This window comes from Staurois parvus, unplaced genomic scaffold (genome assembly GCF_062004578.1).
Source record: "Staurois parvus isolate SC_StPar_1 unplaced genomic scaffold, SC_StPar_1.0 ptg000264l, whole genome shotgun sequence".
NCBI classification, from domain to species: Eukaryota; Metazoa; Chordata; class Amphibia; order Anura; family Ranidae; genus Staurois; species Staurois parvus.
In genome coordinates, this window is record NW_028318060.1 from 4041954 (window position 1) to 4058720 (window position 16767).

Genomic DNA, 16767 nt, shown 5'->3' on the forward strand with positions numbered 1-16767 from the left:
TTGCCATGTATCCATTTAATTGTTTGCTACTATATTTTTCCTTCAGATAATTCTTCAAAAGGTCATTTTCTAAAACAGTGAGGATAACCGCACAATAGAATCTTGTTAGAATCTTGTTCTCTCTTAGAATATTGGAGACGTATTAGGAATATTGCTCTGTACATCATGTAAAACAAGACTGCTGCATACAGAAAAAGATGCTTTCTCATGAATAATAACGTGTGTGTGTGTTATATGGAAGGATGTTATTAATTATTAACAAAAACACAACAAAAATGCAAGGATATGCAGTTAGATTATTTTTTTTTGTAATCAACTCGAATATGAATCTATTTCAACCAAGCTAATGTTGATGGATAACAACTGCTGATGCTCTAAGCAACCAGAGTCCTTGCTGCTTGAAGAAACCGCCTAGAGACCATGAACCATATTGCAACAGACTTAATTTTCCTGCTTTCATATGCAGGGGCAGAGAGGAGATGTAAAACAGAACACTGTATACCATTTAACTCCCCCTTGTATTTGTATATTCCGTCTAAATATTTTACTATTCCCTCTATCTTACGTACAAATACAATTTTTAATGTTTAAAAAGAAATATTGATTTTTAAACAATTTGGGAATTCATATTTTTACATTTTTTAACCTTTCATTTTGGAAATTTGCAAGAGGTTTGAAGAAGCAAAGGCAAAAGAATAAAGTAGTTGCAAAGGTTAACGAGATTTTAAAGGTTCAGTTTTTTTTTTTTCAAAACAACAAACGTGTCATACTTACCTGCTCTGTGCAATGGTTTTGCAGAGAGCAGCCTCGAGCCTCTTCTTCTCGGGTCCACTGTCGACACTCCTGGCTCCTTGGTTATGATTAATCACGAGATTGTGTGGAAAGCGTTAACAGGTCCTGTATTCATGTCCTGGTGTTTTGTGTGTCCTATGGATCAATAAATACACACTATATTCATTTATCCTCCGGTGTGCGGCTGACCCTTCTTCCTCTCCCTTGACCAGTGCCTGCTTGCTATGGGGGCTCTGGTGCATGCTTGCTTTGAGCCCCGCTCTTTGCATGCATAAGATGCAGAGCTGCGGCTCCCACTCTCTCCTCATTGGATCACTGCCTGTGATTGACAGCAGTGTAAGCAAATGCTCCCCAGGAGAGTGCTGCGCTACCCCCTAGTGATCCAAAACAATACACTTATACACACCCTCCTGAGCATCAAACCCAATGTATAATAGAATAAATATGTGAAAAATATAGTCAATACTAAACAATAACAAAAAAAAAAAAACACACCTGTCTGAGACACTTAATCCAAATAAGTGAAAACACATAAAAAATAAACCAAAATCAAGTAGCAATAAACACCTGGCCAGCCTATAATAAACACCTGGCTGAGCTGAAGAATATAGTGGAAAAAACATAAAAAATAGTAAAATATGTGAAACGAAAAAACAGAAATAAAAACACGATCTTCACGCAATATTCACAAAAAGTGCGAATTTAAGAAAAAAAAAAGTTATAAAAAATTCCTGAAGAAGCTATGATTGGCGATTGGTGGTTCGCTGTGTCCCTCGGACACAGCGGATCACCGATCAATGGAAAGAGCCGAAGATGTTAGCTCGGTCATGTGATCAGCTGTGTCCAATCACAGCTGATCGCATGTAAATAGGGAAATGCCGGTTATCGGCATTTCTCTCCTCACGAGCTGTCAAGCTGACAGCTCGTGAGGAGAGGAGAGCCAGTAATCGGCATTCCTCAAAGGGGACATGTACATTGATCATCAGGGCACTGATGATCAGTGTGCCCTGATGATCAGTGTAGCCCCAGCAATACCACCTGTCAGTGTCCATCAATGCCAGCTGTCAGTGCTCATCAATGCCACCTGCCAGTGCCACATCAATGCCACCTGTCAGTGCCACATCAATGCCACATATCAGTGCCTACCAGTGCACATCAATGCCACATGTCAGTGCCCATCTGAGCTGCCTTTCAGTGTCACCTATCAATGCCAGTCAGTGCCATCTATCAGTGCGCATCAGTGCTGCCCATCAGTGCCACCTAGTAGTGCCATACAGTATATGAGTACTGCCTTTCAGTGCCCATCAGTGATGCCTGTCAATGCCCATCAGTGCCACCTACCAGTGCCTCCTCATCAGTGCCTATCAGTGCCCATCAATGCCACCTATCAGTGCCCATCACTGCAGCCTCATTAGCGCACATCAGTGAAGGAGAAAAATCACTTATTTACAAAATTTTATAAGAAAAACTAAGAAAAATTTTTTTTTTCAAAATTATCAGTTTTGGCTTGTTTAGCAAAAAATAAAAAACCCCGAGGTGATTAAGTACCACCAAAAGAAAGCTCTGTCTACAAAAAAATAATAAAAATGTCATATGTGTACAGTGTTGCATGACCGCGCGCAATGGTCATTCAAAGTGTGACAGCGCTGAAAGCTGAAAATTGGCCTGGGCAGGAAGGGGGTATAAGTGCCCTGTAGGCAAGTGATTAAATGTTGGAAGAAAGACTGTTATATCACCTTTGGACTGCATTTTGCACTTTATTTACTGTTTTTGTTGTTTTTTTACACTTTATTCTTCAGCTCAGCCGGGTGTTTATTGTAGGTGGGCCAGGTGTTTATTGCTACTTGATTTTGGTTTTATTTTTGGTATATGTTTCACTTATTTTGATTTAGTGGCTCAACCCGTTTTTTTTTTTTTTTTAATTTACTATTGACTTGCTTTGTTTCACAGATTTATTCTATAATATATTGGGTTTGATGCTCAGGAGGGTGTTTATGATTAGTGCATTTTTTGGGTCACTAGGAGGCAGCACATCACTATTCTTGGGGAGTTTTATTAATGTGGGAAAACATTTAGGCGCTAGCAGCAGCTTATCATTTATTAGTGGCAGCGCATGAGTATTATATCCTTATTAGTGTAAGCCAATGGCTTCCGCTGTTGTCTCAGCCAATGAGGAAAGAGAGACTCTTGTGCACATCACTGGATCAAGAGGGGGCTCAGGTGAGTATTTGGGGGGTTGTAGGGGGAACAGCACAAAGCAGGTCTTTTTTTTACCTTTACAAGCATTTTAAAGGTACTTTACCTTAATGAATTCTCTGCATTAAGTTAAAAAACCTTTAAATGTGCAGCCTCCCCCCCCAAATAGTTACCTGAGCCCGATGTCGATCCAGCACTGTGCAGAAGAGCAGCATCACTGCTCTCTCTCCTCACTGGCACAGACACCGCAGGGGGGAGCCATTGGCTCAAGCTGCTGTCAATCACAGCCCTTTAGAAGGGAGTGGGGGGGGGGGGGGGCAGGGCTGAACCACACAGTGTGTGTCTATGGTCAAAAAGAGGTGGCTCAGGTGTGAGCCTGTACGAGTGCCCTCACAGCAAGTACCTTGCTATGGTGGCACTCCAGGTGCAGCCAGAAGCACAGGATCCCAGAAGAGAAGGATGGGGGCTGGACTGTGCAAAACCATTACACAGAGCAGGTAAATATATGTTTGCTATTTTACTTAAAAAAAAAAAAAAATATATATATATATATATATATATATATAACTGAACCTTTACAATCACTTTAATAGATATGCAAAGGTATAATACATTCCTCTGTTATCATAACTTTATCTTAGTTGCCCCAAATTATATGTAAAAGAAAAAAAAAAAAAAAAAAGGACAAAAACAAACTTTTTAACTTCATAGTGAAAAAGACCATCAGTGAGTGGGTAGGCTCTAGTAAAAAGACACTGGGAGTGAATTCCTAAGGAAGGATACACTGTTAACGATACGTAATGAATGTTCACTGAGCTTGAGGAGTTGTTGAGCTGTGTTCACTTCAATCCTCTAGTAATGTGCAAGAAAAAAACAAACAAACAAAAAAAAAAACAAAACTTTCCAGTAAATTCCATATCCTGGAGTGCCCTACAGGACACATATTCATTAGTCAAAGACCACGGATTATATGCTGCTACCGAATGATTGGACACTGGCAAAGCAGTGCAGGGAATGCCACCTCAGTGCACCCTCATATAATCCCACCTATTCCTTGGGATTCCAGTTCTGTAGCAAGAAATAAAAAGAGACAGGGTGAGGGTTCTCCCTTGGACCTGTAAATTCCAAGATATGGAATTTACAGGCAAGTCAAAATTCCCAATAGCTTTATCATACAATCCAGGACACAACCCCCCCCCCCCCAAAAAAAAAACAAGTGAGAAACAATAGCAAACAACAACAAATAGGCCCACGAGAAAATAGAGGTCAACTCTCAGATGACAGCTTGGAACACCTTGCAGACAAAGCTCGTATTAGTAGAGGCCTGGAGATTCACTATTTAAAACTTTGAGAATGTATGAACAGAAGACCAGGTGGAGGCTTTGCAGACCTACAAAACAGATGCTTGATGCTAAAAGGGCCAAGAAACAACAGATGTTATGGAGTGGGAGGCAAATAGATGATAGGGAAGACGAGGTCCTTTCCTTGAGGACATAAGCTGTGGAAATGAGCTAACTGAACCACCTAGCTATGGTGGAAGGGGAAGCAGGGTGAGCCTTTTTTGGTCCTTCAGGGAGTACAAAAAAAAGGGAAAAAGTTTTTTGGAAAGAAGATGTTACAGCTAGGCAAACCCTAACTGCCCTGACCACATCTGGACTAAGAGGTGAAAGTCTCTTTGTTATACATCGGGGCAGGACAGAGGGAAGGGAGGATACTCTACTCATTGAGGCAAAAGGAAAAGACCACCTTTGGAAGAAAGGAGGGTTTGGCTCTCAAGACCACTTTATGAACAATAAGAAAAGGTTTCTTTACAACAAAGGGCCACCAACAACCTCAGGCTAACACTACTTGGCAAGAGTCTGAGTATGTCTGTGTGAAAGGTTCTCCTGGACCAATATGGGACAAAAAGGATCACTGGAATCTGTTTCCCCTCTATCTTGCAGAGCAGTCAAGGGAGAAACTTCCTTAGAGGCAATGCATACACCAAGCTAAATAGGGTATGAAGAACCATCAGGGCATCTCCTGGAAAGCCAAGGGGGACCCTGGATCTGGTCAAAAACCTGTTCAGATTCTTGTTGAATCTGGAGGCCATGATGTTCCCATCTGGTATTCCTCATTTCTGATAGAGCATTAGAAGATCCTGAAAGGACCACTCTACTTTGTTCAGGCATTGGCGACTCAGGAAGTCTACCTGACAGTTTTCCACTCCTGGTATACAGATGGCTGAGAGTGCTGAAACGTCATACTGCACACAATCAGAGAATCAGACTTGCCTCCTTCAGAGCTGCCTGACTTTTGGTTCTACTTTGGTGGTTAATGTAGGCCACAGCCATGGCATTGTCCAACTGTACTCTTACTGGGTGATCATATAAGAGAGGGGTGCAGTGTAGGGGAGTCAATCTCATGGTCCTCCATTCAAGAATATTGAGGAACATTGACTGCTGTGGGAACAGTTAGGAAACTTTATATCCCAACGCAGCCAAACAGGCTGGTGTCTGTCGTTACCACATCCCAGAGAGAAAGGAGAAACGATTTCCTGGATTCTAGGGCTAAGTTGGAAATTCTCTGTGCCAAGGTGATTTTTGCCTGGCTATACAGAAGTAGTAGATGATCCAGAGAAGGGAACGGTTTGTCTTAGATCATGAGACTGTTGAGCTGTAAAAGACCTGAGTGGAACTGAAAGGGAACTGCCTTGAAGGAGGCAATCATGAGGCTCAGAACCCTGATGAAGAAATGAGTCAAGAAATGCCTGGTTGATCTGAGAGTCTGACAAATAGAACTAAGAGAAACAATCTTTTTCTGGGGAATGACATATTTGATCTGGTCCATGTCTAAAATCAATCCCAGATACTCTAGGCAATGGGAAAGCTGGAGGGCAGACTTTTTTTCAGCAGCAGGTCGTCTAGGCATCCCATGACTAGGATGCCACAAGATCTTACCAAGGCCAGGAGAGAAGCAAGAACCTTTGTGAAGACTTTTGGTGAAGGAAGCCTTAAAGGGAAAGCGAGAATTTAAACGTGTTGGTCTCAAACAGCAAAGCATAGAAAGCATTGGTGAGTGGGAAAGATGGGAACGTGAAGATAAGCATCATGGATGTTCACTTATACCAGAAATTACCCTGATCTGAGAGAAGCAATGACAGATCTTGTGGACTCAAGGCAAAATTTGTGGACACACAAATCCTGTTCAAGAATTTTAAGTTTAAAATGGGGTGATGCCTCAGTACAGTTTTGAGACCGCAAATAAGTTTGTTTACTTTTTTTCTGCAGGATTATCACCTCCTTGTACCTGAAGTTAATTCAGGACAGCCTGTAAGTCTTTAAGGTGGCAATAACAGAGAGTCTATTCTGTAGCTCCTGGAAAGCACAGATTGGACCCAGAGGTTTGGGATGTCTCTGATCCTGACTGGCAAGAAGGCCAACAGATGTCCCTCCCCACTGAGGAGTGAAGGTACCCGTTCATTGTGAAGAGGGTTTCTGGGTATGCTTGGAGAGTTTTGGAGTCAAAGGCTTGCAACAATAGGATAGAATCGCCTTTTGACTTAAGAGGAGGATGCCTGGGAGAAGTGAAAGAACCCCTAGGCTTTCTCCCAGTACTTTCTCAACAAATGTATCAACCTATTCGCCACACAGGCATTCACCATTCAAAGGCATGTATAAAAGACACCTTTTACAAGCAGGCTCAGTGGGCCAAGCCTTAAACCACAAAATTCTGTGTATGTGCAAAGAAAGCAGTGTCATCCTAGAGAATGACATTCTCCAGGGCATGAGCAGAAAATAGCAATGACAAAGAATGAGCTGCAATTGTTCTAGAAGAACAGGGTCTTCTAACACAAAATCGAGTTCTCTGCTCATTTGTCCAGCAAAGTTAGCTACAGTAAGACAAAATGCACATAACCACAATGGCCGGTTGTAAGGCAGAACAATGAAAGCAAGGGATGCCTTCAAAAAGGTTTTAAAGTTCCTGTTGACTGAATCTTTAAAGGTTGAAATATCTTCAATAGGAATAGTGAGACACTACCAAATAAGACCATTTTTTTTATAAATCTATTTTATACAGGATATAATGGTTTTGGAGGAATGACTATGTTCTCAAAATTTGGCCAACCCTCAAGTAAGGCACTTGCATGTGCTAAGAGAAGTTTATTTCAGATTTCGCCAGCTTAGTTCCCATAGGAGCTTGTTGTGGCTGTGGAACTTCCAGTTCTGTTAGACAGACTAGTACGCACTGCATCAAGGGAGCTCACAGTAGAAAGCATATGGCGTGAAGCCTTAGCTTATGTCTCATAAAATGCAAAGGGTGAACATTTCTCTGCAGGAACCTCTTCTCATCCATCCCACCCTGCTCAATATCTTCTTTGAAGAGATTAGAAAGATCAGTCATACTCCTGAATAGATTCAGTTGGTGGAGAGACAAAACAGCGCTTTTGGGATGTGTATGACACGCTGCGTCTAATTACACTTGTTGCACCACTGATGTGGGGTCTAGGTACGGTTCCCAAAATAAAGATTGAGAGTAACCAATCTGGAAACTGCTCATGAAAAAAAAATAAAAAGGACTGGTGTAGAAACTTGGGAGAAGGCCATAATGGACATTGGCAAAAAATTGTGAGGGTGGGATTTTATAAGGAAGCACTTGCAGATGTTCCCAGCAAAGCTTTTCCAGTATCCAATTAAGTGAATGCAGCAGTATATAACCCATGGTCTATGACTACTGATCCTGTGTCCTATATTGTACATTTCAAAGTTCATCTTTTATCCCGATTTCAAATAGGTTCACCTTATTTGAAAAGCTCAGTGAACATACACATTCTAAGTGAACATCTGCACAAATTTAGTAAACCTATACCACTGACTCAATTTTTGCTACAAAATAAACAGAAAAATGATAAGGGTTTAAAGAAATAGGTGAAAAGAAAAAATAAATTAGAAAGGAATGTAAAAAGGAGAAAGAAAATGTCCTCAAATCCTCAACAAATGGGATTCAACCACTGAGTGTCTGCGTAGGGTTAGTTGAATGGATCAGAATTTAAAACATGTATCAGCCCATTTAGATTACGTAGGTATTTAAGAAGCATTTCAGTATATAGGCATTATGAGGGAGGTCAAACTTCCTATATACTTGGCATCATTCTGAAAAATTAGAATACCTAAGTGACCTTTTGGATTAGCAAGATTTGCAAATGTTTAATATGGACATCTAAAAAGAGCATTCATCTAGTAAAACCCTCAAATACTGAGACAAGAATAATGTATGTTAGAGTAATTTCAACTAAGCATTTCACAGCAAAAAATCAAAAGAAACCATTTATAATAGTTATTAGATAATATTATATAAACCAGTGAAAACATTAAACTGTAGAGTAGAAGTGTAAAAAAAATAAACAGAAGGTGACAAAGAGGTAAAGAAAAACACTGTCCTAGATTCCCACTCCCTGAGAATGATCATTAACATCAATGTTTCCATTACCTCTAGTACTTTCCCTGCTCTCCCAAACCTATACAACACATTGGAAAAAGATCTAGACATGACAATATTTCAAGATATCTAACAGGAGATATGGTCCATCCAATTGGGAGGCTCTTACTTCACAGCAGCAATAGAAACTGATCACAAACGAGGTGGTAGCTACTGCTTGCACAACTGTCCCAATAATACTTTAGGTTCTCACAGTATGTTTTTGAGGCTTCAAGGCCCACAGAATCTGAAAATACATTTGAAGGGGCTAAGCAATTTTAACTCCTTTAGGCCAAGCTATCATGAAAAAAAAAAAAATGTAAAGGTCCTTCTAAACAAAACAAAACAACAAAACAAAACATAACAAAAACACTCCCACTAAATTGTGCATACAAACAATTTCACTGAAACAAAAAAGACATTTTACAAAACTTGCAAGACTCCAGAAATTTTCCTTGAAAAAAAAAAAAAACTATAAAAAAAAATCCTATAATGAAAAAATGTGAGCCATCTTTAAAGGACAAACAAAATCTCTCGTCTAGAAAATATGGGCTATTACAGTCACACATTATCTACCTACTAGTCTCTCCTTGTTTTTAGTCTGAGATATTTATACAGCACTGAAACTGAATAACAATCTATCCATTAAGGTGGTCCACCTCATCCTTCTCACCCCCCCAGGACATCTCTTTTTTTTTCCTCCCATATTGTCTCTCACTGTTCTCCTGTCTTGTCTTCTCTTTTTTTTTTTTTCTTTTCTACACATCCTTACCTACTCCAACCATAGTTACAAAGCAGGTCAGGCTAAGAAGAGACACTAGTCCATCTAGCTTAACCAATTAAAAACAAACACACACACACCAATAAAAAACTGCCATAAATACCATCCTATACCCACACTTGATCCAAAGGAAGGCAAAAAACCCCAATAAAGCCTTCATCAATTCGCTCCAGTGGGTGATATTATTCCTTCCTGATCCCCCATGAGGCAATTGGATATTCCCTGGATCAACTACCCTTATTGTTATTACTTCTAATTATTAATATCCAGTTATACAGTATATTGTGCATTTAGTAATGCATCCAGCTCTTTTTTAAAACAATCTAAACCTATTTTTTTAAACAAACTATTTAATAATCCCTTCTTTGCTTTGACTTTTAAAACATCCTAAATAACATTATCATTACAACTCAATCTCTTCCTAAGGCACTATGTCACCATTTACACTTTTTCCACTCGCTTTCTGTATTTTACAGATATCTACAAACACTGCTTTTGTGCCCCAAATATAATTAAAAAACTAATGCAGCTGAAATCACATTGACCTAACTTACTTGAACAAGCCATATGGAATAATAAGTGGCAGTTAAAACTGAACTAAACCAATTGACTTACAGTTTAAAAAAAACAATTAATTCCCAGCATGGTCCGGGAATGTAACTGTCACATTTGCTTGTGCTCTCAACCAAACTGACAAACCATCAAATGATTAGTGTCATAACTGATTACATGTGCAGTATCATAATAGTTGAAGATCAAACAGAGGCTAAGATGGCAGATTCCTTTGCTGAAAACGATAGGAGGGTTTAGGTCCGCTTTAAGTAATAAGTGGCAACTTTATAAACTTCTCTGGACTTCTCGATTCTCTATAAGAGCAAGCTGCCAAAGACAGGCAGCTGACAGGAGTGGTACACAACAGACAGGCTGCTATTTGACAGCCAATCATTGTCTCCATAATACATCCCTAAAAATGCTCCTATGTTACTATAAATTTAACAAGGGTCAAATGTTTTTCAAAAATAGTAAAAGCAAATTTACCAATGTGGATTACTACACTCAACTTAAAGCGTGAACACACTTTGGTGGCAGAATATTTTACTTTTTATAATTTATCATAGCCAAATGTCACATATCTGGACCAAATGACATAAAGCAAATATGAATTACTGTAATGTTTTGTTTTTTTTCAAAACGTGTAAACAATTTACCCTTATCCAAAAGAACCATACTCCCATATGTCGGATGCCAGCCATAGAAGTAAAGACAAAATACATGATAATGACTGTGATTAACACATAGTCAAGTGGGAAAACCTGAAAGAAAAACAATGATGTCAGGAGAAATCTTTCCAAAGAGGCACAGACAATTAAAAACATTTTTCATCAGTGCAATAGGAAAAGGATAGGACTATTTTCTATCCTGACAACTAGACCCGATGAAGCAATCTGTATTGTCTACTTACAAAAGCAATACCAGCTGCAGCAGTTTAAGACTTCAAAGCAAAGTTATCAGTACCCAAATTTTGCTAAAAATTATTTATGTCCATGAACGATAGCTTTTGAGACTCCCAGTCTGCCTGTAGATTTCACTAACAATGATGGTGGGCTTAACATGCAGTGGCTTTCAGTACATTCTTGGAAGGTTTTCCTGCAGCAAAAATATTTTGCTGACATATGGGGCTGAGGAGAAGACACTGGGGATGGGCCTGAAATCTCACAATCGGATAATCCTAATGTGTTGATTTCCTAGCAGAACTGCATTTACTGTATGTATACAGTAAATAGAAGTCTTAAATTGCTGCAGCAGTCAGAAGTGTGTGTGTTAATATCTACCTATATATTTATTTTTCTGCAATGTAGTCAGTTTGCTGGGCTAGCAGAGGGGTTAATGAGCCAAGCTGAAGCAGATCTTAGTACTCCAGGCTCTATAAAACTCCTAATCTGCCTAGTGAGAAGCCTCCACTATCAAAATCCAATAGCGGGGAGAATTACTCAATCTACTGCACCTCACTTGTGTAAATTTGGAATTTACATGTATAGCCAGCATTAGCCAGTGTGGCTAGAAGTTTTGATCTTGCTCTCAGGTAGGTGCCTGGGCAGCAATAGTTTGCCACAGGACAGTTATGCAAGCCAAAGTTTATACAATTTTCTTTCCTTCCACTAACAGTGTTGATGGGGGAATCTCTCCCACAGCTTTATAGTATTCTGCCAGCGGGGAGCCTCCCCTGCAAGCAGAACACATTGATCACTGCTAGCAGCTACAGCATGCAAAATATCTGACAGGCTGGTTGTACTGAAGTTGATCAATGGATTGATTTCAGTAAAACCAGCCTGCCCGTAGATGGATCAAATTTCACCTCAGTTTCTCCTGAACCAGCAGAGATTCAATCCATGTATGGCTGGCTTTAGTCAGGGATCAGTGTGTTGCCACTTTGGGCAATTTACTAATTTCTGATTTTGTTTGGCTGTTATGATGCCTGTACATCTTGGAAATAGACTTTGTAAATAGACTGTATGTGTGGTTTTTACCAAGACCTGTTGTCTTGTTGTGCCTATTAATTGAGCTGCAGACTCATTCAGCAAAGTACGTGCACCCCGCAGCTGAGCTAACCCCTCATATATTACACACAAAACCATACATCTATATAAATAAAATATATACACATCACTACATTAATGTAATGTTTGCTCCACAATATACTACAATTAGTGCAGACTTGTCAGGTCTGAAGCATTTTGTAATAATGGTTATAGCATACATTAAATTAATAGTGAATTCTAAAACATACAGTACAGTAATACTCATTGTGATTCACAATCTATCTTCAAACATCCTGCACCAATTCATTAAAATAGTCCTGCTTTTATAATTGGCCTTTATAAGAGACTCTCAACAAAACTTCTACTCACCCTCTGCAGAACTGGGAGAAGTAGATTCAATGGATTTGTTATGTTTGTACCAAAGATTATAAATCCTGATTCAATGCCGGCAGAGTGAAGAGCTTTATCAAGACTACCAAAAGAGGATAGAAATGATTAGTACATTAACATTCATTTTTAACAAGTCACAAAATTACAAAGTAATATAAAGCTTCAAGTGGGGATACCCTTGATGATATATTCTCAGATTATCTTGCATATGTTTTGCAATAGCTGTCCAATATATGGCCCAGAAAACTGCATAATTTTATCCAATTTATCTGGTGTTAAAGGCAAATTTAAAATAAATAAATAAATAAATAATAAATGCCCATTTTTTGCAGGTAAAAAAAATGTGCATTTACAATTTTTTTGGAGCTTGGAAAGCATTGGACAGGAGATCAGCAAATCACTGGTGCTATGCAGGACTCCTGCAAAGTGTCAGTGTATCTGCTTGCCCTACATCCCGTACTGGCAGATACAGTTTGACAGAAAGACTCAATGAACAACCCACAGTGCTGAATGACGGGGTCTTATGGGCAGAGCCAAGGCTCTTTTCAAAAAGCGACAGCTAGTACGTGGAACTTCTCCCCGTACTGCTGTCACAGGGAGAGGGGCGAGATTGAGCAGCAGTGAGAACATGTTACATGTTCCACCCTAAAGGTGAACTTATCCTTTAAATGGGTGATGAGCTAGCCACCCCAATGTTTCAGGATAGTGCAAAAGCATCTTAAAATCTGTTAAAAATGATTAACCTTTTGAACACAATCTAATGCCAGGCTTAGAATATTACTGTAATCCATGTTTTTCCAAGTCAAAGGCTGCATTATGCTCAAGAAAACCAAGTAGCTTAGAGTCCTTCAGCTTGCCTTCACTGAAAGTCATCGCAACCTTACACTTGGCTTTTCTGACAAAGAGATCATAGGAGTTTCCAAACACGAGTTTACAAACTATGATATGTTATATATATACACACTATATTGCCAAAGATATTGGGACACCTGCCTTTACACGCACATGTACTTTAATGGCATCCCAGTCTTAGTCCGTAGGGTTCAATATTGAGTTGGCCCACACTTTGCACCTATAAGACCTTCAACTCTTCTGGGAAGGCTATCCACAAGGTTTAGGAGTGTGTCTATGGAATGTTTGAGCATTCTTCCAGAAGTTCATTTGTGAGGTCAGGCACTGATATCGAATGAGAAGGCCTGGCTCTCAGTCTTCGCCGCTCTAATTCATCCCAAAGGTGTGCTATCGGGTTGAGGTCAGGACTCTGTGCAGGCCAGTCAAGTTCCTCCACCCCAAATTCGCTCATCTATGTCTTTATGGACCTTGCTTTGTGCACTGGTGCGCAGTCATGTTGGTACAGGAAGGGAACATCCCCAAACTGTTTCCACAAAGTTGGGAGCATGAAATTGTCTAAAATGTCTTGGTATGCTGATGCCTTAAGAGTTCCCTTTACTGGAACTAAGGGGCCAAGCCCAACCCCTGAAAAACAAACCCACATCATAATACCTTCACCAGACTTTACACTTGGCACAATGCAGTCAGGCATGTACCGTTCTCCTGGCAACCACCAAACCCAGACATGTCCATCAGATTGCCAGACAGAGAAGTGTGATTCGTCACTCCAGAGAACACATCTCCACTGCTTTAGAGTCCAGTGGCAGCATGCTTTACACCACTGCATCCGACGCTTTGCATTGCACTTGGTGATGTAAGGCTTGAATGCAGCTGCTCGGCCATAGAAACCCATTCCATGAACCACTCTACACAGTGTTGTAGTGCTAATCTGAAGGCTACACGAAGTTTGGAGGTCTTTAGGTATTGACTAAGCAGACCGTTGGCGACTTCTGTACACTGTGTGCTTCAGCATGAGTTTCTGTTGTTCCCAGTTGTTTCCACTTTGTTATAATATCACTAACAGTTGACCGGGGAATATTTAGTAGCAAGGTAAGTTCATGGATGGACTTTTTGCACAGGTAGCAACCTATCACAGTACCACGCTTGAATTCACTGAGCTCCTGAGAGCGACCCATTTTTTAACAAATGTTTGTAGAAGCAGTCTGCATGGCTAGGTGCTTGACTTTATACACCTGTGGCCATGGAGGTGATTGGAACACCAGAATCCAATGATTTGGAGGGGTGTCCCAATACTTTTGGCAATATAGTGTATATATATATATTTTTTGGAAAACGAATAAACCCTGATGTACTGACTGTCTCCTCTCATTTTTCGAGACCCTAAAGTGCCATGACAGTACAAATACCCCCCAATATGACTCAACTTTTTTTGGTAGACAGTCCAAGGTGTTTAGGAAGAGGCATGGTGACTTTTTAAAGTTATAATTTTTGTTCAGTTTTTTTGGAAAATGAAGAAAATACATGTTTTTCACAAAGCTGTCATTTTAACGTTAAAAGTTATTTCTCACAAACAGCATAGGCATATGTACAACTGCATCTCAAAACACATTCTGCTACTCCTCCCTGAGTATAGTGATAACATTTTTTTTGTTTTTTTCATATGGGTACTTCTGGGTTGCAAGCAGCACAAATTAGGTATCTACATTCCTGACTATCACATTTCTTTAATCCCTGAACTAACAGGACAGGAGAAATACCCACAAAATGACCTTATTTTGGAAAGCAAACACCCCAAAGTATTTTTTGAAAAGCATAGTGAGTCTTTTGAAGCGATCATTTTAAGTCACGTTTTTGACAAATGCAGGAAAGAAAATGAAAATGTAATTTTTAACACAAACAGTAAGCATATGCATACTTAGAATTACAACTCAAAACACATTCTGATAGTCCTCTCAAGTATAGTGATACCACATGTGAGACTTTTTCACAGCCTAGGCATTCTAAGGGCATAAATTACATATCTAATTTCCCGACTACCACTCACATTTTTGGAGGCCCTGGAGCACCAGGACAGGGGAAACACAAAATGACTCCATTTTGGGAAGCCATCACCCCAAGATTTTTTTCGCTTTTACATATTGTCACTAGAGCAGTGCAGTGTCACTATGGTGACATTTTACTGCTGTGACTATTGATCACAGACAATGGCTGCACTGGCATACAGTGTCATCAGAGCAGCAGCCAATTTCTCTGATCAATACAGAGAGCAGTACAATGTCACTATAGTTTTTTTTTCTCTTACACTCTGCTTATTACACCCCCGATAACTGTAGTAAGCAATCAGTTTCCTGATTTTCCCAATTTTTGCCAATGGCTATGAAAGGCAGGCCTTTGTTTACAACTGTGATTGGTCACAGTGATCACATGGTACATTGGCACTGTACCCTGATCTGTAATTCTCTGTGTCCAAGGACACAGCGACTACAAGCTGCACTGCTGCATGCCCCGAGAGTGTGCATGAGAGGCTAGAGTGGAAGGATGTATCAATACATCCTCATAAATCAGCGAAGCTCCAGCAAAGCCGTATATATAGTGGACAGGCAGAAGGTGGTTAAATTTAAAAGAAAAACTGTAAAGTTGACTTGTATATAAGCATGTTTGCAAAATGCTGTTAAAGCTAAAGACAGCTAAAGAAAGTTGTAGCATAAAGAAATCATTATAAGAAAGCAAATATTAAAGTGGAAGTAAACCCAACAGTTTAACTGTTTCCAAAACAGGCCCAATCACACCATATATGCAGAAAAAATTATGGAAACTGACGCGCAGATTTCACTTGCAGGGACATCAGTTTACATTGGTTTTCATGCGTGCTCCAATGAGTTTTATACACGTTGCAGATTCCTGTGCAGAAAAAAAAAATCTGCATGTGATACTAGTGTTGGGGGGTGAACAGGGCACATACAGAATTAATTTTGTTGTGCCCTTGCAGAACGAGTGAAGAAAAACTGAAGTCTCTACACCATGGTGTGAACAAGCCTTTACACTTAAGGCATGTTGTGAATTATAACTGTCATAGTTACTTGTGCTCTCACCAAATTGCTCATGCTTGTGAACTGATCAAATGTGCAGTACCATGACAGATAAAACACAGGCTTCCTTGGATGTGAAAGATAGGAGGGTTTAGTTCCACTTTAACTAATAGTAAGAATAATAAAAATCATTTGCCTTTCAATTAATTTCAGGATATTACTGATATAGAGTATATAAAAGTAACTTATGAAAAGATTTTAATTTTCTAACACTGCTTGGTTGCCAAAGGGTGAAACTTTTTTCCCCCCTATAAGCCTTCTTGATTGAGCTTTGATAAATCTCTACTATTATATATCCAAGTCTAATGAAGCAGAAAGTTCTGAGCCTGTTGCTGTGTATATAAAAGGTTGATTTTCAAAATTTTCAAATGGATTAGCAACTTTTTGATAGCCGCAGGATACGTTCAGGTTAAAAATGCATAATCATGGCACATTAACTCAGGATGATATTTCCTGTCTGCCAAATGAGACTATAAAGAGCATTGCCACATACAATTTATGTTCATTATGATGGATAGGCCACACTAACCCTTTCAGTCCCAGAGGTACAGAAAATGCAGAAAAGCCTGTCAAGTGTGTATTTTAGTAACAGCCTGATTCTTTTCAGTGGATATTCGGTGATAAAAAAAATTGAGCAGAAAGTTCAAGCTTTCAAAATCACTACCCAGTT

The 16767-nt window shown here is 39.6% G+C and overlaps 1 protein-coding gene across 1 annotated transcript in view; it reads right to left on the reverse strand.

Annotated features, from left to right (window-relative positions):
* Positions 1–16767, reverse strand: part of LMBRD1 (LMBR1 domain containing 1) — a 270616-nt gene that overhangs the window by 69450 nt on the left and 184399 nt on the right. The window contains exons 11-12 of the mRNA XM_089681325.1: positions 12136–12238; positions 10435–10539 (exon numbers count right to left, since the gene is read on the reverse strand). Coding sequence (XP_089537451.1) covers positions 10435–10539; positions 12136–12238 — 208 coding nt within the window. The remainder of the gene's footprint in view (positions 1–10434; positions 10540–12135; positions 12239–16767) is intronic.